The 24,413-nt window shown below is 54.5% G+C and overlaps 1 protein-coding gene across 2 annotated transcripts in view; it reads right to left on the bottom strand.

Annotated features, from left to right (window-relative positions):
* IMPA2 (inositol monophosphatase 2) overlaps nt 1–18,494 on the bottom strand; it is a 28,199-nt gene extending 9,705 nt beyond the window's left edge. The window contains exons 1-4 of one of the 2 annotated variants that reach the window (XM_067699754.1): nt 18,270–18,494; nt 8,448–8,581; nt 1,938–2,042; nt 110–155 (exon numbers count right to left, since the gene is read on the bottom strand). In XM_067699754.1, coding sequence (XP_067555855.1) covers nt 110–155; nt 1,938–2,042; nt 8,448–8,581; nt 18,270–18,365 — 381 coding nt within the window. In that variant the 5' untranslated portion in view covers nt 18,366–18,494. The remainder of the gene's footprint in view (nt 1–109; nt 156–1,937; nt 2,043–8,447; nt 8,582–18,269) is intronic. The other variant, XM_067699753.1, reaches the window with a different exon arrangement.
* Between the last annotated feature and the right edge of the window lie 5,919 nt (nt 18,495–24,413).

Below are 24,413 nucleotides of genomic sequence, written 5' to 3'. Positions count from 1 at the left end.
CATGATGAAGGCCGAGGACAAGGAGAGGAAAACTGAGGTTGGAACCAAGAAGCAAGATGAATAAACAACACCCAAGGGGCCGCGTGGCCGGGCCCCACTCATCACGTACCTCCTGGTTCACAGCAAACCCAATGCTCACTGCCACTGTCGGGAACCTGCAGAGAAGACAGATGGTTTACATGGTGACACACACGGACGCGCGCAAACTCAGGAGCCTCTATATGGCTGGAGGCGCAGAGGACCCTTCTACAGCGTGGCTGGGTTTGTTTTGTCAAAAAGTACCTCCCACAATTTCACTGAGCGCTTCAAGGACAAGCAGGCCGAGCTGACATGTAGGACAGCGACCTTGACAGACAACAGTGCTGGCCGTCGTCAGGACGGACGTGACTCAACAGTGACCACGGAGGACCCGGTGGAGAGTTGTTAATAATCAGCTTTCTGGTTCTCAGAGGCTGAAGGGACGGAGGGGCCTGGCTCCTGCGTCCATCGAGGGGCTGGGTCCAAGACAATCGCGTCCCTCCTGCCGTGACCCCTGGGTGAGCCTCGTGCAGGACAGCAGGCGTGGCCACTGCGTGGAAGGCAGGCGGTGATCTCGCATCCTGCCTGCGGGTTTACAGGTTACGTCTCCAGAACGATTTCTCCTTTATGTGAGGATCGTTAGGGCTTAACGAGTAGGAACAAGGAAGGGCTGCTTCTAACCCAGGAGACTCGGGACCCAGCCTTGCCCAGGCTGCGCTGTGATGTCCCCTGCTGTCTCCATGGGGAGGCTCTTGACACGCCACGGCCGGGCCTGGCTCTGGTTCCCACCCTCAGAAGGCTTTTCCCACTTGCTCTAGTCCCAGTGCTGCTGGACACAAGCAGGACAGGTCCTGTCCGAGGTGCAGTGGCCAGAGGCCCCCAAATGCCTTTAGGCTTCAAGGGTCACCACAGCCCTGGACGGCCCTGGACTGTGTCTGAAGTGTAAGGGTCAGCCTCACAGCTTGTTTCCCAAATGACACTCTCGTCCAGGTTCTCGCTCTGGTCCTGGGGTGGACATGTGGCCTTTGTCCATGGTAGGGCTTGGCTCGTTCTGTGCCTACCACCCTCACACAGTGGGACAGGAACAGGAGCCCCACTCAGAGATACACACCCGGAGGGGAGCCCTGTGGTCCCACAGGACTCCCCAGGGGTGTCATGCTCTAGTTAGAGTCTGATGACACTGTTGCTGTCACCAGATGGCTCTGTTCCACCGTCTCTAAAGGACCACCTGTGACGCGCTGAATCACTTTCCACACTTACACATAAATGCTCCATTTGAGGACCCCACACCCCGGCCCCTCTCACTGTAAGGAAGGAAGCGGGTGGCTGGCTCACCTATGGGAGGGGCCCTCCCCACGGGTCCTGCTGGTGGGGGCTGCAGGTCCACAGGCCCCCCAACCGCCGACGGGGACCCGGGATGGGGCAGGAGCCCGGGCCAACCAGCTCTGGGGCTGCACGAGTGTCCTCGTGGGAGGCTTTGACAGCCCCCCACCCCACCCCCCGTCAGCACTTCTGGGGCTGGGCAGGTCACTGCCATCATATGCCTCTGACCTCCCGAAAACCTGCTGCTCTGGGCTGACATCTGTCCAGATTAGGCCGGCAGCCGGTGGCTCCTCAACCCCCCAGGCCACCATCCATACACGTGCTCCCAAGGCTGCTGGACCAGACACCCTGTGTTATTTACAACCCTGCCCATCTCTCCAGGGGCCTCCTTAAGGGTCCTTCTTAATTCAACCCAACGTTTAAATGTGACAAATGCAATAGTTTTTAAACAAGTGAAGATCTCCTACATGCTCTGAACGTATCTCACAAATGGGAAACTTTATTTTAAAGTATCATGACTTGTAAGTGAGACCACAAACCCGCTAGAGGTTTGCTGACGTGCTGCTTCGGAAAAGCCGGGGTGTGCCTGCGCTCACCTGTGCACGAAGTTGCAGGTACCATCAATGGGGTCAACGATCCAGGTGGGGCTGGGGGTGAGCACACACTTGGCCCCAGCGGCTGCAGCCTCCTCCGCGATGAACCTGCAGCGGACAGAGCTCAGCCTGAGAAAAGGCCAGGAACTTGAGACTCAGCGTTTCGAGCCCCGGCCCCGGAGACCAGCAGGCAGGGTGAGGAGATCTCACCCGGCCTCTCTGGTCAAACAGGGGCAGCGTCCGGGAAAGACTTTCTGCATTTTGCCCTCTGCTAATCTGTCACTTGGTGGGGCCCAGATACACAAGGTGACACCTTCTGTTAAAGCACCAGGGGGTGCAGTGGGCCAGGCGGGGGTCCGAGGATGGATGTGGGAAGAGCTGCCGGCGAGAAGCTGAGCTCTGCGCTGACTTGACTCTGCAGGGATAAGGCCGAGAAGAGAGCCAGCCAGGGGCCTGAGGATGCTGGGGGGGCAGGCTGCATCACAGCTGACACTCCATCTGTACCCAGCCCAGCCTCCCCAGACCGCAGGTGCTGACATGGCATCCGTCCCGCATGCGGGAGACAGGAGCTGACATTGCTCCTGGGAGGCCCCACCCACCCTGGGCTCCCCTCTGGACCCCATCCTGCAGGAGTACGCAGGCCACGCACCCCGGTCCCCTGTCCCCGCCCGTCCTCTGTGACGAGTCCTCTGAACACAAGCCCCACCGTAAGGCCGTCCATGCCCTGTTGGGAACCTGAACTAGATGGCAACAAGGCAGAATCCACTTGGTCTGTCTCAGCAACGGGGGCCGCCAGGAGCCAGCCGCCTAGGCCGGAAACCAGGGATGGCTCCCCTACCCCTCCTTCTTGTCCCCCCGCACCATGCTGGCTCATGCTGGAGGGTCCCCCGAAGTGTCTGCATCCCTGCCTCCTGGGAGGAAAGAACAAACTCCACCTAAACCCCCAGGACGGCGCCCGACACAGGTTTCCGACCGTCCCCAACAGATCAGGTTCACCTTGTCCTGCCAAGGGCTTCCCACTAGGTCCTCACACGCATGTCTGTCCTAGAGCAAAAGGGGCCCTGACCACAGCACACCTCTACCAAGAAGGAAAAACGAGTGAAAAACAAGAAATGCTTGGTGTCCTACTGCTGGCATTTTGCACACCCCAGTTGTAGTCGTCGGGAAGCTCTTTTTTATTTTTTTGCGGTACGCGGGCCTCTCACTGCTGTGGCCTCTCCCATTGCGGAGCACAGGCTCCGGATGCGCAGGCTCAGCGGCCATGGCTCACGGGCCCAGCTGCTCCGCGGCACGTGGGATCTTCCCGGACCGGGGCAGGAACCCGTGTCCCCTGCATCGGCAGGCGGACTCTCAACCACTGCACCACCAGGGAAGCCCGGGAAGCTCTTTTTAAATAGAATTTAAAAGTTAGAGTTGGGGACTTTCCTGGTGGCACAGTGGTTAAGAATCTGCCTGCCAATACAGGGGACACGGGTTCGAGCCCTGGCCCAGGAAGATCCCACGTGCTGCGGAGCAACTAGGCCCGTGTGCCACAACTACTGAGCCTGTGCTCTAGAGCCCACGAGCCATAACTACTGAGCCTGCGTGCCACAACTACTGGATCCCGTGCGCCTAGTGCCTGTGCTCTGCAACAAGAGAAGCCACTGTAACAACGAAGAGTAGCCCCAGCTTGCCGCAACTAGAGAAAGCCCACGCACAGCAATGAAGACCCAACGCAGCCAAAAATAAATAAATAAAATAAATAAAAATTAAAAAAAAAAAGTTAGCGTTGGTGCCTTAGTCTCACTAGTCACACGGGTCAGAGGCCACCACACTGGACGTGCAGACAGAACACCTCTGTCACCGCAGGAAGCTCTCCAGGCTGGCATGTCACGGTCCTAACACTGTGAAGGTGCCCTTCATTCTGGTGTCACTTCAACTGACACAGTGCCGTCACCTGCACTGTCACTCAGCTGGTCCCCCTCAACTCTGGCAGCATTTCTGTCCCAAAGATTATGAAACTCACACTCTATGTGCAGAGTCATCCAGACACAGACAAACCACCTGAAGCTTGTCCGTGTACACGACGAGGCTACATCATCATTTTCAGGTTGCTGTTCCCAGCCTGCCCACGCTGTCCCTGGAAAAACCCACCTGTGAGCAAGCAAAGCACCGGACTGGGGGCAGGGATGAGGAACCTAGAAAATTCGTGTGAGTGGAGAAAGCCTACAGCTGCCCCCAGGAGCTTACAGCCCAGAGGGCAGACCACATGCATCCGGGAAGCTCCTGGCTTTTGTCCCTCCTCCTGCTGGGCAGCCTCCCTGCCATCCTCCCCCCCTGGGAATTTGGATCATTCGGATCATGTGACCCAGGTAGGCGGGTCTAGATGAACAAGGTCGTGGTGACCATCAAGTCAGAGGAGGCTGGGCGGGGTGCGGCCAGGCAGGGTGACTCCCCGACCGCTAACCCGGCAGAAACAAGGGGGCGATCCTATGCCGCAATTAGCTCTGAGGTTTTCTCAGTCAAAGACGTAAGGTATTAAATCCGTCTTCAGTGCTTTCTGCAGCTACGTGATTTTCCTGCAACAGTTTGTGATTATGTTCTTAAAGAAAGGGGGCCATACCCGAAACACACACACATGAAGACAAAGTCCCAGGCTTGAACTGGGCACAAGGTCCAGGAAGCAGTGAGAATACGTCACTAAGGTCAAGAATAGAAATGACTCACAACAAAGATGATCCCAGGAACCTGGGAGGAATGTGGAATCTTCTTCCTTTTCTAACCTGATTTTAAGCGAGAAGCTGGTACCTACTAGGGGGGTTGGCAGGAGTCGCTGGGGTCCTGGAGGAGGAGGAGGGGCCGACAGCTCAGATAGCTGGACCACAGCCTGTGGCTGGCCGTCAGTCCATCAGCAAATGTGTGTACGCGGTCTCTGGGCTCCCGGAGCAGCCCCCATGATGCATCTGCAGACACAGCTTTTGTCCTGTGGGGCATTTCTGGTGGGAGTCACTCCAAGCAGCCACTCCAAGGCCTGGCCTTTCTGGGCGTCGACTGTTCAGGCCGAGGGCACCCTCCTCTGGACCACAAGCCCAGGCGGGGGGAGCACTGGTCACCTCCCCACTTGCCTCGTGCCCGTGGGTGGTCCTGGGGGCAGGGCCTCAGACATGTTCACTCTTCTAAGGCACCAGAATACCTCCCCAGCCTGTGGACCCTGATTTTCTCCGTGTGGGAAGGTAATTCCTGCAGAGGCCGGGGTACATGGACTCAGATGGCGTGTGAGAGAGTAACAGACACCTCAACAAGAGCGCTGGACCGTCCACGAAAAACCCACAATGTAAACAGAAAAAACACATGTGACTGAGCATGGGGCCATTTCACAGGCCTATCGAATGTACAGAGGAAAAGAGCACCAGGCACAAGGTTCAGAGCCTAGAAACAAGTTAGGCCAATACGTTCTGCTTTATTACTTCTTACTAAGAGTCATAACAAACACTCCTTATGATTTTGATGGCCAGGAGCACCCAGGCCTTCTCTTTGGCCAGTTTGTTGACTCTGTGACAAGGTCAGGGTCACCTTCAGTCCACTAGGGAGCCAGCTAATGTCCCTGGCCTCATCGCTCAGGCTTCGGCCCAGGCTCTGCTGCCCGAGGACACAGCGTGAAATGCAGCGGGGAGACAATGCAGGCAGGCATTCAGGTGGTGGTGGCCAGGAACGCCTTATCCCCGAGTGCACGCACCCCACAGGGCACAGGGGCCGGTCAGCACAACAGTGCGGCCACGTCCCACCAGGGGCCCAGCCCGGGCAGAGGCGAGAGAGCACCAGCCGTCCTCCTCCCCCGGCCTGTGCCTCCCAGACAAGGAGACGCGGACAGGCTTAGCGATGCTACTGCATGTCTTCAAAGTCGCCCCACTTGGATCTCACTTGGGAGCACAGCTGGAACAGGTTTCGGCACCCACAGAGGCGGCCCGGACGCAGACTGAGCTCATGCCTTCGGCGCCAACACAGTGCTTCGGGAATGCGGCACTGACCTGGTTCCTTGTGTTACCTCCTCTGCGGCAGTGTCAGTGCTGGGTGACACTGGTCAGATTCCCATCCCTGGGGGTGGAGCAACTGCCCAGCCGAGGGCAGAAGCGAGTGCAGTTTCTGTCCACACCCATCTCCCAGGCTTTGGATTTCACCAGTGAGTAAAATAAAATAGCAAAACCAGGGAGCCCACAGTCAGGTTGTTTCTTATTTTATCAAAGTCAAAACAGCTACATTCTATCTTGTCTTTTAATTATTTTTTTTTTTTTGGCTGCGTTTGGTCTTTGTTGCTGCTCACGGGCTTTCTCTAGTTGTGGCGAGCGGGGGCTACTCTTCGTTGCAGTGTGTGGGCTTCTCATTGCGGTGGCTTCTCTTGTTGAGGAGCATGGGCTCTAGGGTGCGCAGGCTTCAGTAGTTGTGGCACACAGGCTCAGTAGTTGTGGCTCATGGGCTCTAGAGCACAGGCTCAGTAGTTGTGGCGCACGGGCTTAGTTGCTCCGCGGCATGTGGGATCTTCCCGGACCAGGGATTGAACCCGTGTCCCTTGCGTTGCAGGCGGATTCTTTAACCACTGCACCACCAGGGAAGTCCCATGCAATCTATCTTTAATACTGTTTTGTGAAAGACTAAAAATGAGGAAGAGCATAAGTTCAGACTTCTTAAGAAAGGGTGACAGCCTTATACCAACTTGTTGTTTAAGGGATATATTTAAATACTCTGAATGCAGAAAAATAACAATATACTATTTTATCTTATAATATGCATGCAATTTTTTTCCTCATCACAAGTTTCTCAATTTGTCTCTGATCTAAAATACAATTAAATGTCCCCAAATTCTGGTACTTTCTTTTAAATCTTAATCATTGGGGAAAAAAACAAACCTGACTTAGGTATGCTGAAAAATGATTTCACCTATCTGAATTTTCTAGGCAACAGAGCAGAGAGTAGCATCCTGGCTTTGCTCTCAGAGCCAAGAGGGGAGAGGGAGCAGAGCCAGGCTGACATGGGCAGCCAGTCCCTGCCTCGCAGCCTGCAGCTTGGGGACCGCTGCCTCTTGTTAGGGGTTGGGGGGTACCTGCACTGCCCAGGGCTTTGTCAGGTGGGCTGGCAGGCACAGTTGGAGAGGCTCCAGGGGGCCTGACACCCACCCAGGGTGGGGACTGCTGCTCTGGGCGGACCCAGACAGTCTTCCTGAGGGGCTTCGGAGCCTGAGGCCCCCCGTGTGACACACTGTCTTCTGTCCTGTGATACTTGTCAAGGAGTGTGTAAATTCACACTGTGCAAACAGACACCAGGCCCCATATCGACACAACAGTGCATCCAAAGCACCAGCAACCGGCCAGCACTTTCAGGATTCGGTCTGTCAGAGTGATCTGACTGCAAAGCGCCAGGAGGCCTGGGACCACCACCACGCAGACCCCTGCAGTGACCAGAGCCTTTACCTGGACCCTGGACCCCAGGGCCCCACAGTCCAGCTGCCTCACTGCTGCTGGAGCCACCAGACGATACAGGGACAGAAAGAGCTCCTGAGCCAGAACCAGTGGTGGTTCCTGAGCCGTCACCTCTCAGGGAATCCAACTGCCTTGAACACGGTGGGGCCAGGGGCACTGACCCTGCCAGCCAGCCCCCGCCCACCCTGCCCTGCGTCTGCAGCCACGTCTGCGTGGACCTGTGTGGCTCAAACCCATGCTGTTCAAAGGTCAGCTCTGATTCTTTGGACGTTGCCATTTAATTTAGATTTTTGAAAGTTAAGAAATCATAAACAGTGCAGAGCCTGTAACCATTATAATAGATGCTAGGGTCCTGACTTTACGCCAAACAAGGAAAAAGGGAGAGACGCTGAAACACAAGGGCTGCCGTCAACACGCCTGCACACACACATGCACACATATACACACACGTGACCCCCCAGGTGATGCGGGTTAGAAGGAAGGAGCGGGGAGAAGGTGCGAGTGTGTACGGCCTGTCCCCTACCCCCCAGTCACTCGCAGGGCGTCACGCGGCAGGAGGGAGCCCCTCACTGGTCCACATGGACGTGGGGCCGGACAGACATGTCGTCTACACCTGGGAATCCAGCGATTGGGCTCCAGGGTGAGCAGCTCCCTAAGGAAGGAAAGGGACACTTGTGCCCAAAGAGCCCCCTCCCTGAGCTCAGAGCGTCTGCCCCTGGGGCTCTGGGCCCCCTTGGAACTAGACACACAGCGCTGGGCAAATGCTGGCCTTTTTCAAGGAAAAGATTAATTGTTGCATCGGATTCTCCACACAGTGACCCAAAAGGTCAGGGACACCTGCTCTGGAGGGGGGTGGCCCTGAGGGCTTGGTGTGGGCTTGGCAGGAGGGGCGGGCGGCCCTGGGGACGGCCACACGCGGGGATGCGTCCTGGGAAAGTCCGCGTGGCCCTGGGCTGACAGGGCACAGCAGAGGGGACTCCCTGCCAGGATCCGCGGCGGGGCGGGGAGTGGGGGGACACGCGGCCGGGGGCGGGAGTCAGCGAGGCCCCAGCGCACCCACCTGTGGGAGGGAAAGCGCTGCTGCAGCTCCTGCAGGATCAGAGCCTCCACCATGTGATCTGTTTCTGTCACCAGGTCCGCGGCCGACGTTTTTGTTGAGACACGTTTTTCCTCAGAAAGGGCTTTCCTGATGATCTGCAATGAAAGTCGGGAGGTGGGTGATGCTGGCCAGCACCCCCTACGCTGGGGGCGGTCCTGCACCAGAGCTGGGCCCCCTCCCCCACTGCGGAGGGTGGCGCCCGGCTCTCTGTGGGGCTCCTGGGAACCTTCACTGCCGCCTACACTTCTCGCGAGAAAGGCAGTCATGGGTGGAACAGTCTTTCTTTGGAGGAAAGAAACGCGGTTCTAAGGACGTGAAGCTTCAGCCACGGAGCCCCATGGAGCCCCCCGAGCTTGAACTCGGGAGATTTCAGTGTAGGAACCGCTCCTCCTCATTCACTTTACCCGTCACACGAACGTGCCCCTGGATCGGGAGCCCAAACGGTCCAGCCGAAACCAAACCCGGGAAAGTGAAAACGCATGCAGAGAACTGGAAGGCAGGCCCTGGCCTCACGCCCCGGGGGCTGGGTGCATCAGGTCACAGGACCGAGTGGTTTGGTCTCCCAGGAGCTGCCAGCGCTTCGCCTACACCCGGGACGGAGGGCTGAGCTCCAAGGCCTCCCCGGGGACCCACACAGGAAGTCGTTGAGGGTATTAATCAGGAAACAGCCCCACTGCAGCTAGGGCCTATCCTGTCATCTCTGCCCGAGTCACAGCTCGAGTCCCCAACCACGGTGACATCAGGACCCTGAAGCGACCTCTCACCTCTCCTCCAAGACCCGCTGCACCCAGGGTCCCTCACCTCCTTCCATGGACCCCCTCGTTCAGCCGCCACCTGACATCCACACCGCCAACCCCGTGATACTTACTCTTCAACCTTAGGTGGGTGTATCCCATGCCCTGTACACACATATCGTGTACACACATGCCATGTACATACATGCCTTGTACACATGCCCTGCACCCACATGCCGTGTACACAATGCCCTGTATCCACTTGCCGTGTACACACATGCCCTGTACCCACCTGCCCTGTACCCAGATGCCGTGTACACACATGCCCCGTACCCACCTGTCCTGTACCCACATGCCGTGTACACACATGCCCTGTACCCACACACCATGTACACACATACCCTATACCCATATCCCATGTACCCACATGCCCTGTACCCACATGCCGTGCACACACATGCCCTGTACCCACATCCCATGTACTCACATGCTGTGTACACACATGCCCTGTACACATACCCTGCACCCACATCCCATGTACCCATTCGCTGAAGAGGAGGAGGCCAGGAAGATGCCTCCAGGAAGCCTGCAGATAGGGGTGCTCACGCAGGATTTCACAGAATAAGCAGGACCCCCTAGACAGGGGTGGTCCTCATCCCAGCACCAAGCCCAGACAGTTGTTTGGTTTTCTGAGCTTGGTTGCAAAGATAACAGATTGGTTGTAATGGTTTCTAACAGAAAACCTGGCTTGCTCTCCGCTCCCTGCTGCGCGCCTGGTGTCTAGGGTCATGCCCGGCACACAGCCGAGGCGCAAAACCCTTCAAGTCACCAGTACATTATACCTCAGGCTGCTTAAACAGACTCAACACCGTTTTTTCCAGCCGGACCTCATGCGCTTGTGGAACACTGACCCCTTGATCTGTCTTGTTTCGCCTCTTGTTGCCCTCGAAGCCCATCACCCTCTGGCTTCCATCCTGTCCTGCCTCCTGCCCCCCCCCCCCCGCCCCCCGCACGTCCACTCCCTGCAGTGCAGCCAGAAGGGCTCGCTAAGCCTGGGCCCGCATAAAGCACCTAATGGCCCCATCTCTCCAAGGATGAAGTCACCCCCGACGTAGCTCACAGTGGCCTCCGTGGGCTGGCCTGGAGCAGACACAACTGGACACGAGTAGCCGGCCCTCTCCCTTCTAGGAAAAAAGCCCAAGGTTAGCAGGGCACCAAGCCACATGGCAGCCCGCATCGCAGCCTCCTGTGCAGGCAGGTGTGCCCTGGGACCAAGGTCGGCCCCGAGGACGCGAGGGGAAGCGATGCGTGTGACTCCCAAGTCACGTCCTCAAAGGGCCATTGTTGGCACGGCACTTCCTCCTGCCCTTCCACTCCCTCTGCTGTGACTTGGGCGTGGTCGCCGGGGTCAGATCAGCGGGGTCAGAGCAGTGGCGGGAAGGGACGGGCCCCTGGGTGACTCGGGAAGCAAAGCCTGCCTCCCAGACTCTAACTGGACTTGGGAGGGGTGGGGAGAAAGGACCCCCTGCCTCTGTCCCCGACTCTAAAGGAGCCAGCCCATCGGCCCACCTCTGCGCCCCCGCATACCCTGCCCCTCCTGCTGCACCGAACCGTCACTCACCCTCCCGCCCCCTTCCCACTGGACGCCAGGTTCCTCTGGCCCCAGCACTCCTCCTTTGTGACTGGGATGTCACCTCCCCGCAGAGCCGGCGCTCACCCTGCAAGTTCGCTCCTGGCTCCCGGGTTAGGACCCTCGTCTGCCCTGTGTCTGAACCCACCCCCCAGGCGGGCTCTGCAGCCTGACACATGGTGAGGTCTCAGAGGACACCTGCTGGGTGCACACGGGGTCAGGTAACTAAGTCGGGCAAGTGTTCTCATGAAGCCTCATCTGAGCGTCCTGGCCTCTCCATCCTCTGGATCCAACGGAGAGGAGACATGCCCAGGGGCAGTGGGGGAGTCCTGATGTCATCTGGGCTCCTTCCCAGGGGAGCCAGGCCCCCAGCCACAGATCACGCAAAGGACGGAAATTACAGATCCAGGAGGAGGATGCTAGAGCGTGTTCTTTTATAAGGATTTCTTTTCCGTTTCTATTAGTGTTTATTATGGCTGTGTGATGATCCTTTCCTTGTGGGCCTGTGTCCCTCAGCGCAGGGCAGGCCACACCCGCATTCCCAGCCACCTGCAGTGCTGCCATGGCCGGCCCTCTTCACCAGCTGCTGCTCCTTCCGGCCTTGGACGCCTGGGAGGGACCTGCAGACCATTCCCGACTCCTCCCTCTCATCCGGTTGCACTCCCAGATATTTAGATCCCATTTCTGAATTATCGTCCCAGACTACACTGCCCTTCAGATGAGCCAGCCATCCTGGCCCCAGACACTCTCCCGTCCACTCCTCTGAAGGTCCATCCATCCATCTGAGGGGGCCAGGGCCTCAAAACACTTAATGCCTTACGACAAAACCCCCCAAACCTACCACATACACAATGTACAAATCTCAGTACTAGGTTAAGAAAAGTTCAATTCAGACAATTTCCCACACTGAGAGGAAAGGTGGGGATAGTGTCTTGTTTTGTTTTTGTTTTTTGTTTTGCTGTATGCGGGCCTCTCACTGTTGTGGCCTCTCCCGTTGTGGAGCACAGGCTCCGGACGCGCAGGCTCAGCGACCACGGCTCACGAGCCTAGCCGCTCCGTGGCATGTGGGATCTTCCCGGACCGGGGCACGAACCCGTGTCCCCTGCTTCTGCAGGCGGACTCTCAACCACTGCGCCACCAGGGAAGCCCAGTGTCTTGTTTTTAAACAAATCATTATGAGACTCAATCAGCCCTGCCTTTTAACCACAGTCGCATCCTCAGGGGAAAGGCCTGTGGGGTTCCGGGTGAGTTACCTGCTAAAACCCTTTACCACAACTGTTTTCTCTCAGTCTTGGGATTTTAAACATTCTCATTTTGCCAGCAATAAGTTAGTGTGGCTGTTTTTTAATTAATGTTTTTCAGCTACTCACTAACTAAGCCTGCACTTCATAGACCTCCTGGCCTGGATCTCTCCCTCAAAATAACATTCTGTTAATGTTTAATATATAAAATATGGGACTTAAGTCACTGAAGCCTGAATTTCAAACCCCATCAGCTCCAGCGTCTGAGGTGTCATTCAGAGACACATCCAAATGCCTCTTTCTTGTCTGTGAACCATCTCGGTTGTATGCTACTGTCCCCAAGTCGACCATACGATTATCACCCATCCCTATGGTGCAACGTGTGTGAGCTCGAGGACCCATGGAATGCACACGGAGAACTCTGCGGAAGTGGGGTTTCAACAGGCAACATCTTTCCCCTGCAGATGTGGGCCTGGCGGTACTACCACGTTTCAGGTTTCAGACTTATGAATGTGATGTGATGGTTAATCTTATGTGTCAACTTGACTGGGCCGTGGGGTACCAAAATACTGCGTTGAATGTTATTCTGGGTGTCTCTGCAAGGACGTTTTTGGATGAGATGAACATATTAATCAGTAAAGCAGATTGCCCTTTGGAACGTGGGTGGGCCTGGCCCCATCAGCTGAAGGCCAGAACAGACAGAAAACACAAACCCTTCTCTGCGTTAGAGAGCTCTCCATAGACTGTCCCTGGACCCTCAGCCCATGTGTGCCAGTGGGGCTGCTGCTCCAACTGCCAGTTGCTATCTCACAAGTTCCATCTTGGCTGAGGCTTCAAATGTGGGTGAAAGTGTTACAAATGTCATCATGGGTGACCCCACTCTGCGGAAGCTTGGGGCACGGGTGCAGGTGGGGCTGACAAGGCCAGGACTGACAGTGGAAATGGTGAGGTCACCAGCTGCCCTCTCCAGCCTCAGCCAGGATAGCAGGGGGACCTCCACCTCCACGTCCCGCCAGGTTGCGATCTCCCAGAGGAAATGCCGGTAGCTCGACATGGGATCCGCCTACGGAGAGCCCAGGGCAGACAAGCCTGCTTGTCCCCGTCCCGGGCGGGACCCAGCCTGAGACATCAGCCCAGGCTGACTGACGGCTCCCAAACTGGCGCCTCCACCCTCAGCCTCTCACATGAACTCTCCACCCATAGGCCCCCACGTAGAGATTCACCGGCATTTCAAGGTCAACAGCTCACAGCTCGTGGAACACAGGACCTGACCTCCACCTCCAAACCTGCTCCCCCTACAGTTCCTGCAAATTCACTGGACAGTTCTTCAGACCCGAACCCTGCAGGCACCCCTGGCTCCTCTCACACCCGCTTCCGATCTGGCAGGAAACCTGGCAGCTCTGCCTTCGAAATACATTTGTTTACCACCTTCTTCACCACCCCCAGTCAGATCCACCCTCATCCTTCACTCGGTCCATCGGAGATCTGGTTCTGCCCCACCCCCTGTGGCGTTGCAGCCTCACCCCCACCCCAGCAGCAGCCAGCGTGTCTCCCCATCACCCTGCAGGGCTCCACATGGGACTCTAACCCGAACCTCAATCGCACTCAGAGTAAGGTTAAAGTTCTTTCCAGAGTTACTCAAATAGTTGTTGTGTGAATGAATACATTTCTAACCTGTTTTAGCACCACCATTTTAAAAACAGAGGCCAGTAAACACATAAAAAGGCACTTAAGTTCATTATTCATACAGGACATGCAAATTAAAACCACCGCAAAACACCACCTCAAACTGGTCACAAGGGCTAAAATGGAAAGACAGACAATACCAAGTGTCGTCTGAGAGATGAGGCAACAGGAAACCTCACCTCCTGCTGGGGAATCATGAATCCCTGCATCCGCCTTGGAAAACCACCTGGCAGAATTTCATACACGATGACACAGTAATTTCACTCCTATTGTTAATCTAACCCCAGCAGAAATGCATATGGAGGTAATCAAAAGACACATGCGAGAGTGCTGAATGAGCAACATTATGCCTAATAATTCCTAATATTAAACTGTCATATATATAAATTATATAAAATATAAATATATATAAAATATAAATTATTCCTAATATTAATCCTAATTCCTAATAATAAACTGTCATATAGTCACGTAACAAAATACTACATACAGCAGTGTTTCTCAAAGTGCCATCCCCAGCCGGACAGCATCAGCTGGGGTTTTGGTGGAAGTGCTCATTCTCGGCCCCAATCCAGACCCGGTGAGTAGGAACCCTGTGGTGGACGCAGCCTGCTGCGGAGGCCCTCCAGGTGCTTCTGATGCACATGAAGGTGTGAGGACCACATGTTCCCAGCAGCGAGACCCATGAGTGTCTATACCAAGGAGATCATCAAAAATTCTGTTGGGAAGTCAGAAGATGGCTGTTGGTAGGTGTGTAGAAAACTAAGCTAAAAAAATATGTTTTTTTGACCTTAAGGAAAACACAAGCTGCATAAGAAAGAAAAGAATATGTAATACAACCATGCTACCCAGCTTGACCGTGTGCTACATGTGGTCATAGCACGTGAGCACAGGCACCAATGCAACCAACAGGTAACGCAGCCACAGGACATAACAGTGTCTAATGCAGATGACGCAAAAAAAGAGCTACTATTTAGAAAACGGGTGTAACTACCAGAAAACTGAAAACAGTGAGTTCTGGGGAAAAGGATGAGGATGACACGGGACAGGACACTGCTGGTTCCATGACAGTCCCTTCAGCAGTATTTCACTTTTTAAACTCCCTGTGTGAATAACTGATAAAAATAAAATCACAAATCAAGACAACACCTGTGGGAACTTCCCTGGTGGTGCAGTGGTTAAGAGTACACCTGCCAATGCAGGGGACATGGGTTCAAGCCCTGGTCTGGGAAGATCCCACATGCTGTGGTGCAACTAAGCCCGTGTGCCACAACTACTGAGCCTGTGCTCTAAAGACTGCAAGCCACAAACTACTGAGCTCCTGTGCTGCAACTACTGAGCCCATGTGCTGCAACTACTGAAGCCCGTGCACCTAGAGCTTGTGCTCCCCAACAAGAGAAGCCATCACAATGAGAAGCCCACTCACCACAAGGAAGAGTAGCCCATGCTGGCCGCAACTAGGGAGAAAGCCCATGCACAGCAATGAAGACCCAATGCAGCCACACACACAAAAACAGAAACAAACAAACAAAAACACCTGTGGCAATGCAAGCCAGACAAATAGGGATGTTGGGTCAGAGCCCCCGCTGTGCCCCTCTGCTCTGGGCAGTTGGAGGTGGACATAGGGCATTCCCTCAGAGCACACTGGAAAATTCTTCCCTGTCTCACAACTAATATGTAAAATAAAACTGACAGGATTCTCAAATTTGATGGCAATCCTAAACATTTATATGACCCTACCAATAACAAGTTTGAAGCCTAATTAAACTTTTCTAAACCATAGTAATCAATTTCAATGAGCCATCCTACAGGAAAGCCTGAATTTACCTTTCTAGTCTCTCCATAGAAAGTACTACAAAATCGTTGTCATTCAAAGATGTAAAGAGTATAAAGCCAAAAATGGGAAAAGAGTATTACAGAAGATTGAGAAGCAGTTAAAAAATTATTCTTATGTATTTTGTTATATTTGTTAGCATCTTAAAATTTATGCTGTTGTGATCTTTCTTATTCTAAATAAACTTTTATATCTAATTTTGAATTTGTAATTTTGTATTTTTTTTCTTAAAGAGGTCCTGTAAATTGTCTAAACTTCAGGTTCAAGAAAACCTGGATCTATCCCTGCAGGACAACTTAAAAAGCATAGTTTTCTAAGACACTTTTTTTTTTTTTTTTTGCGGTACACGGGCCTCTCACCGCTGTGGCCTCTCCCGTTGCAGAGCACAGGCTCCGGACGCGCAGGCTCAGCAGCCACGGCTCACGGGCCCAGCCGCTCTGTGGCATGTGGGATCTTCCCAGACCAGGGCACGAACCCGTGTCCCCTGCATCGGCAGGCGGACTCTCAACCACTGCGCCACCAGGGAAGCCCTAAAATACTTTTGCTCACACATCACCTAAAAGATGATAAATACCCATTTCGATGAATATCACTCTGTGTACTCGTGGTGGTGATGGTGTGGGGCTGACGTCACCCCCTTCCCCAAAGCCCAACAGCCAGGGAGGGGCTTCTGCAGTGGTACGGTGGTTGGGACTGGAAGGGATGCTTCTCAGGGGCACCACAGGGATGGGTGGTGGAGAGACAAGGAAGGAGGGGTCTGGGAGGCCTCTCAGGATGCGGCAGAGGGGAGGTGGCAGCAAATCGTCCAGGGCTGCCCTGAACCAATGTCTGAAACATGGACGACAGACATTGTCTCCTGGGAGGGAGGGCACTCCCTCTGAATGTAGAGAACCCAGACTCAGTGGAGCACACAGAGCTGTCTCGGGAGTAGCAGACTTAATAAAACAGCAGAACGTGAGAGGGTGGGCACGTTGGGCCACAAGGCCACAGAACCTGTACCAAATGTGCCTCTGGCTAAGGAGGACTCCCAAGAGTCACCACTAACCACCCTTCATGCCTCTTGGGCTACAGGCCAGGTTTTCTCCAATCAGCACCTTGTTACTGTCAGAACATTACTAAGACAGTCTGTTCCTCTTTACACGGGTTAGGATGACCCTGTGTGGCTTCTGTCCCTCCCAGCCACAGACAATTCGGCCACTCTCCCCGCCACTGCCTGGCAGGCAGGAAGCCTCAGCATAATGCCCAGGAGGGAGGGAGCCCAGAGTGCTGGGCCCCCTGATCAGACTTCCAATGGCAGAATCCTTATTGCATCCTTCTCCCACTGTCAAAAAAAGCTTTTTCTGTTGTTCTTGGCAAGTTGCAAAAGCAGAAGCTATCTCTTAAATGAGTTGAAGTTCCCAGGACCCTTAGAACGGTGCCTGCTATATTGCAAGTTCTGTGTAAGCATTTGTAAATTTGTTTAAAAAAAGGGGGGGGGTTTCAAAAACCCTTCTGTTTCCTCAAGGATCTAAATTTGAAAAACCACAGAAACCTGTAACAACTCACCAGGGTTTACACAGTGGTGTCTGAATTCTAAACTGCCTTCTTCTCAAAGCTGAAAGAAGAAAAGTTGTATGGCGGAACCTGAAAGTTACCAAATATCCTGAGGACGCTCACTCTGGAGAGGAAGTGAGGGTCTCGGGAGGGGGGAGGTCAAGCGCGCCACTCACACAGTGGACCGGCTTTCCAGGAAGAACGTTTGCCCTGAAGCCATGAGCTCCATCAATGCAGCAGGTAAGGCTGGGGTCCTCCTTTTCCCCAAGGATCAAGTCTCACAGAGGGAGGGTCCACTAGTGTTGAAAGTTAACTTTTAGGGGACCAAGGGACCGCACTGTGACTGTTCACGTTAAGGACTCACTTCAAATGCAGGACTGGCGACAGCCTGACTTTAGCCCGTGGGGCACTTTCAGACCGAAAAGGAACTGCCGCTGGGAACAGAAAATCCGTCTGCGGGCAGGGCTCCTCCTCTGTCCACCCTCCCGCTCCGCTCGCAGGAACGCAGACGAGCGCCTTGACGCGCGAGCAGGGAGCGAGTGGTCCCTGCGCCCTGCCTCCCCCCGCGCCCCCCATTCGCCGCCGCACGTGGCCTGAGGAACCCCAGGCATGAAGCACCGAGGAAATGGGGGAACAAAACACACAGGAAAGTGCGAAGAGAGGGGCTGCCCTCTGAAGCTTTCTTCAGCTCCGCTGCTTGACCGTCACCCTTCCGGTGCGGGTAGCAGTTCCTCCAAACGCAGAGTGGAACCCTCTAGACTCCGGATGCGCGAGGACAGGCTGTCCGCCCGACCTCCACGCGTAGGGGTTCTAACCCGGGGCAACCGCACCGTGTCCCGCCCACTGGGTCAAATCCGAGGCAGTCCGCGCGCCCTGACCCGCCCGCTCCCGCCAGGCCGCCCTGCGCCCCGAGCCCGGCCCGCGCCTCCGGGCCGCGGGATCCAGGGCGCCCGTCCCGGCGCAGGCGTGGCAGGTGCACAGTGTGCGGTAGGCTGCGCGGACCTCCTCCGCGGCTCGCGCCCCCAGGTCCCGGCCCGGTCCTCTAGGTCTCCGTCCGCCCAACGCCCTAAGTCCGCTCTGCCCCAAGTCCGAGTGCGCCTGCCGTGCGCCCGGGGCCGCGCTCACCTGTCCAGCCCGCAGCGCCAGCTGCGCCGCTGCCTCGAAGCACTCCTCCCACGGGCCCCCGGCCTGCGCCGCCCCGTCCTCGCTGCTCGGCTTCATCGCGGCCTGCGGGCCCGCCGGTGCCTCCCGCCGCTCCGCGCCTGGGCCGCGCTCGCCCGCCCGTGAGGACTTGCGAGGGACCGGGAGCTGGCGGGGAGCGGACCTGGAGCTGCCCCTGACCCTGGAGCAGCGCCCAGCCTCCCGTCCCGCCCCTCGCCCCTCCCTGACCCGCCCTCCTGCGCAAACCCCGCCCCGCGCCGAGCCCCGCTCCTTTCCTCCCTGGGTCCCTCTCCCTGCGCGACCGGCGATGAGCCCCACCCCCACAGTGCCGGGCCCCGCCTCTCCGACTCCCCGCTGAAGCTGGGTCCAGCTTGTGGGAAGCTGAGGGCCGCGTGGCGGGAGAGGGGCCCGGCTCGGACCCTCGCGGAGCTCAGAGCCTTTCCCGAGGGTGTGGCCGCGAGCGAGGAGCGTACCCCGCGCGGACCCGGCCGGGCAGCACCTTGGGCGCCGCTAGCCGCGGGTACCGCTCACCGCGAGTACCGGGCGGCGGTCCTCCTGCAGTTGGAGCTCAGGAGCTCAGGAGCTGCCCGGCCCGCCCTGTAACAAGTGCTGACCGCTTTCACCCCGACGGGACCCTGTTCACACTGTCAGCCTTCGTCTGTGCCCGCCGTGCGTTGGACACCTGGTAGAGAGGCTTTAGGTGTAGGAACGAGAGACTGGTGGAAATACAAACAACAAGGAGGAATCAGGAAACGGAGTGTGTTAGGGTCGCCCGGCCACCTCGCCCTACACGTGGGGAAACTGGCGGAGAATTGCCCGCTCCGCCCGGCCACACTGGGGCAGCCGAGGGCAGGCTCCGCTCCATCTTTCTTGTTCATATTTTTCATGATTGTCAAATAGGGAGTTGGTTTCCGAAAATACTTAAGACTGCGCTTCGGATGCTTCATTTTAAAATTAAGTGTATTCAGTTGCTGATCCTCATGGCAGGTTTTCATTAGAGATTACTCCCAGCACAAAGCAAAATTAGGAAGTTAGGACATTTCTCTTTGGCCTCTTCTCAGCTACCCTTTCTGAACACACCCCCACTCCCAACCCCGGCCCGGACCAACCTGGGGCTCAGATAAACTCACATGGAGTCCAGCCTATCACACATCTAGAGAAAAAGACCGTAACTTCCTTGCCTAACTTCCAAAAATCTTAAGGCAGAATCATGTGGTTTTAACTAGTGTGAAGTTTGGTGCCCCCAGGTTTCCTAAGTCCTTTAAGTATTGGCCTCATTCCTTCCTTGCTGTGTGCATTTGAGCAAGTTACAAATAACCTCTTTTGACTCAGTTTCCTCAACTGTAAAATATTTTTGGTAAGTATTATACGGGTTAACATACATGTGCTTGGTACTTCTTGTTTTTTTTTTAATTTCATTGAAGTATAGTTGATTTACAGTGTTGTGTACAGCAAAGTGACTCAGCTATACATATATAGTCTTTTCCATTATGGTTTACCACAGGATATTGAATATAGTTCCCTGTGCTATACAGTAAAACCTTGTTTATCCATTCTATATAAAATAGTTTGCATCTGCTAACTCCAAACTCCCAGTTCTTCCCTCCCCCAGCCCCCTCCCCATTGGCAACCACAAGTCTGTTCTCTATGTCTGTGAGTTTGTTTCTGTTTTGTAGATATGATCATTTGTGTCATATTTTAGATTCCACATATAAGTGATATCACATGGTATTTGTCTTTCTCTTTCTGACTTACTTCACTTAGTATGATCTCTAGGTCCATCCATGTAGCTGAAAATGGCATTATTTCATTCTCTTTTATGACTGAGTAATATTCCATTGTACATATGTACCACATCTTCTTTATCCATTCCTCTGTTGATGGACACTTAGGTTGTTTCCATGGCTTGGCTGTTGTGAATATTTGGCACCTCTGTTATTAAAGACTTGTTCACCAATGTACCCTAAGGTGATCACCATACTGCTTAGCTATAATGGGTGCTTAATAAATATGCTAATCATTGAATACTGAAATCAGCCTTTTCTAATGGATTATCCAAGTTTCCCGTGCTTTAATGGTGATTCGCTGTGGAAACGTGAAATGCTCCTTCACCATCATGCCCTGTATGCCAGTCTGCTCGCTGCCTCTTCCAGGGGCCCTGGGGAACCACAGTAACTTTGGTAGCCCCTAGAGTACCGGGCTCTGCCCTGGAAAACGATTTCCTAACTGCCCCTTCCCACCCCCACCTGAGGGTGCAGCCTAGGTGGATGCTCTGGTTATCAGGAGGTGGCATGCAAGGTGCCCAAGCTGGGCCAAAGGCGGGGGTGCGGTGAGAGGTGGGAGGGCATTCAGGAGAGACTGTCTCCTTTATGCCTCCCCCTCTGTCCTTATTAATCTGGGAGTCCCTTCCCTCCTGTCTTTTCTGGGACAAAGCAAAGTCTAAATAAATAAAATGTCCAAGTTTTCTTTTCTTCTACCTACTTCTCTACCTCCCCAAGTTACTTTGATCTTATTTCCCAGGGCCACGACGGCTGGTTTGGACATTTGATGAGTTTGTTGTTTGTTTCATCTCATCTGAATCCCAGTATGACGTCTGGCCATTCTTAACCTCAGGTGGGCCCCCACACCCCCCACAACCCCCGTCATCTGGATCCACCCTCCTCCACGCTGACCGTGTGCCGAGACGCACGAGACGATCCTAGTGGATGGAGGCCAGGGAAACTGTCAAACATCCCCCAGTGCAGAGGACAACTCTCCCCCCGCCACACACACCAGAGCAAAAGATTGTTCAGCGCAAAAGGATAATAACCCTGGGGTTGAGAAATCATTTCCTACTTTAACTTTATTCCGAGGAGTCTGGCTCCAGGTCAAAATTACATGTGTGATTTTTCAGACCTGACCATAGGCAACTACAGAGTTTTACCTGGCAGGTCTCACAGGGGTGGGGTCTGCCCTCCCTGCACTGGACTTGGGACTCAGCCAGCGTGCTGCCATTTTCTGGAGGGAGTTCAGCCCAAGACTCAGAAGCCTCCCCACCCACTTCCCCAGCCGTGCTTTTGGGCACATCTGTGAGCCTGGCCCAGGCACCTCCATCCCCTTTCTCAGGGTCTCTGCCAAGACCACCTTGTCTGGGGGCCTTGAAGACCTTGCCTCTCCTCTGACTCAGAATCAGTAATTTTCCACTCCTAGGCCTCCCCAGGCCCCTCCCAGGCCCCTAGGTCCCGGCAACTCCCCAACTGGCTGCAGACCTAGACACATTATGCAATTATTTGCTTTTCTTTGTCTTTGACTCTAGTAGGCACTTGCTTTTAGAACTGAACGAACAGAAGCATGTGTTAGTTTTGAGCTGACAAACCAAAGAGGTAACTCACAGTAGATAACAGAATAAGGCCTCAGGGACTTTTGTGGACGGCTTGGCAAAGGGAAATGTGACTGGGGTCAAAGTAAACCCCTCCGTTTTGCTCTCAGAGAGTAACTGCGAGTGTGGAGCAGGTGCCTGGACTGAGGAGCAGGTGTTATGATTCCCTGATACTTAAAGCTGCTTAGGTTAGCATCCAACTGTGCTCTGGCGGGTCGTCCTGGGGTATCTTGTTCAGTTCTCGACATGCTCCAAAAGTTATTTACTTTAACACGTGAATAAGGGCATTTCAGAATGAGCTTTCTCACACATATTCAAACCAAGAAGTTACTGAGTTTAGTTTGCAGGAGAGTCCTAATCTCCACTCCTGTAGGCATGCCCTCACATGCTGGCTTCCTTCTTAAACACGGCTGCAGGCCCCCCCAGCTACCACCCAGGAATGTTCGTTGCTGCCCTAATGGTCAAGGGCCACAGCCTCTTGGTCCTTGAGACAGGCCAGTCAATGCTTCATCACAACGAACCACGGGTGATCATCTGACTGATAGTGATGCGCGGCCACCATGGGCCGCTTCTCATCAGCAAGGAGCCTGGCACTGCATTCAAGGCCTGCCCTGCCCACATCAGTCCCGTGGCCTGACCTGTGAGTCTGCTTTCTTGGACCATCACTCCCAGCATGACATCAATCATGGTCGGTCAGGACAACAGAAACAACACTGGGTATTTCAACAGAGAGAACTGAATAAAAGAAATTGGATAAGCAGGTAAAAAGGCAAAAAAAGAGAACTGAGGCCGCAGAGATAGTAAGGCAGGAAGCAGCTCCCAGCCTCAGAGCTGGGGTTGCCAGAACCTGCTGGGAGGGAGGGGTGCCAGGGGCTGCGGCCAAGAGGCGCTGGGGGCAAGACTGCTGCCTGTGGGAGCTGCCACCTCTGCCAGGTGCGGGCAGGCTGGTTCAGGGTGCAGTGCTGTCAAGACCAGTAGGCGAGCAGGCCCTGCTCCCTCCTCCAGCTGCCCAGCTCCTCCAGGCCTCTCGCTGGTGGAGCCTAGCAGGGAGCCAGCTGGCAAAGGGACCTGCATAGTCTTAGCCCCGCGTCAAAATGCAGAGCTGAGAAGATGGCTCTGAGCTGGGAGACCAGTAAGCAGCACAGCCTCCCTGCCCTCCTTCCCTGAGGATGCCCAGACTCCTCGGGTGGCCCCCACGGCCCTCACCATCCGCAACCCCCCCACCCCAGTGTCTGCTGCCCCTGGGAAGCTGCTCCCCATCACTCAGGTGGAACTGGTGATGCCCGCTCCCTTACGCTGCTCTGGACCTGCCCAGGGAACCAGGAAAGCCCTGAGCACTTCTCTTTATGTTGACATGTCTGTTCCCCGGACTAAAATTCCTAAGCCCTTGAGGAAAAGAATGGGTTTTCATTATTGTATCTCCAAAGCCAGTGCTGTGGTTGGCACGTAGTAGGTGCTTTAAGAACATTTGTTGAATGAATGAATATGTCTTAAGTATTTGCCCAATTATGGTTATCAATATTCTAATCATCAGAGGTCCTATGAAACATTCACATACAAATTGAAAGCCTTTAAAGGAAGGTAAAGGATATTGGACTCAAATTAAAAAAAAAATCTTTCCCAGTCTATAGAAAACTAATATAACTTCCATTTAGTCATCGAATGCATTGGGTAGCTCTTCAGAAAGCTTGAATATCTGGGTGTCTAAAAGCCTCCACCGCTGCATGAGATGATTAACACATGGAAAACGCTTGTGGTCTGAGACTAGGAGGTGCTTCTATATAGGGTGGAAGTCTTTATTTCACATTTTCTTTGGGAAAGATGGTAGAAACAGCACAATCCTACTAAGTTTCCTCCCAGGAAACGCAGGACCTTCTTTTTTCTGCTCCCTGGAGAATGGAAGGGCTCAAGTGATATCTCTGGGCTCAGGACTGGCCCAGTGACAACTGTGGAGGCTAAAATAATGCTGACTTAGTAATCATTTGAAAGGCACATTAATCAAGGGGCACAGATGCTTTAAGGAGAATGAGGCTGATGCTTCTGCCGACTCAGGCAAGGAGACCAGGCAGCCAGGCTGGCCCGGGGGAGGCCACAGCGGGAGCAGAGCTGGGCGTGGGTGACAGGCAGTGGGCGATGAGCTGGGCCATGTGAGCACAGGTTGCCCAGCCCCAAGCGGGTGTGACGGGGGCAGGGCTGGCCACGTGCAGCTGGATCTTGGGTCCGAAATTCCAAGCTGGGCACTAGTTTGCCCACAGAGATGGTCACACCCACACGACAGTAATACGGCCAAGCCCGGGAGATGTCCACCCAGCTAAGCATATTCCATGCAAAACATTGTCTTTAGCTGAGGTAATGTCCTTTCTGTATTTGGGTGAAAAAAGGTTTCTGTAATAAAATGATTCTGATGGGAGATGGCAGGTTTTGTTTTGCTTTTCCCTCTCACTTGGCCACATAAATGGTTGACAAATCTATGTAGGTCACCCAAAAAAAAATTTTTTTTTTTGAGCTGTCATTGGCGTCTGGAATCCAGAAGTCTGGGAACCATGGAAACGGCTTGTCCCCGGGGCCCTGTCATCAGTCTTTCCTTAACCGGATGGGAAGAATCAGAGGGGTCCAGGGAGGGCACACTGCATCCTTGCCTGATGAGAAGAGAAAAACAAGCTGGTGAGAATCTGCAGAACTCGCTGAGCTGTTCCAGGAACTGAATAGGGAACGCTCGCTCTCTCCCAAAACGCCCTTTTGGGTGGAAA

The sequence above is a fragment of the Pseudorca crassidens genome, chromosome 12, assembly GCF_039906515.1.
Source record: "Pseudorca crassidens isolate mPseCra1 chromosome 12, mPseCra1.hap1, whole genome shotgun sequence".
Lineage (NCBI taxonomy): Eukaryota > Metazoa > Chordata > Mammalia > Artiodactyla > Delphinidae > Pseudorca > Pseudorca crassidens.
The sequence above is the reverse complement of the archived record's forward strand: the minus strand, read 5'-3'. Positions and strand labels throughout refer to the sequence as shown.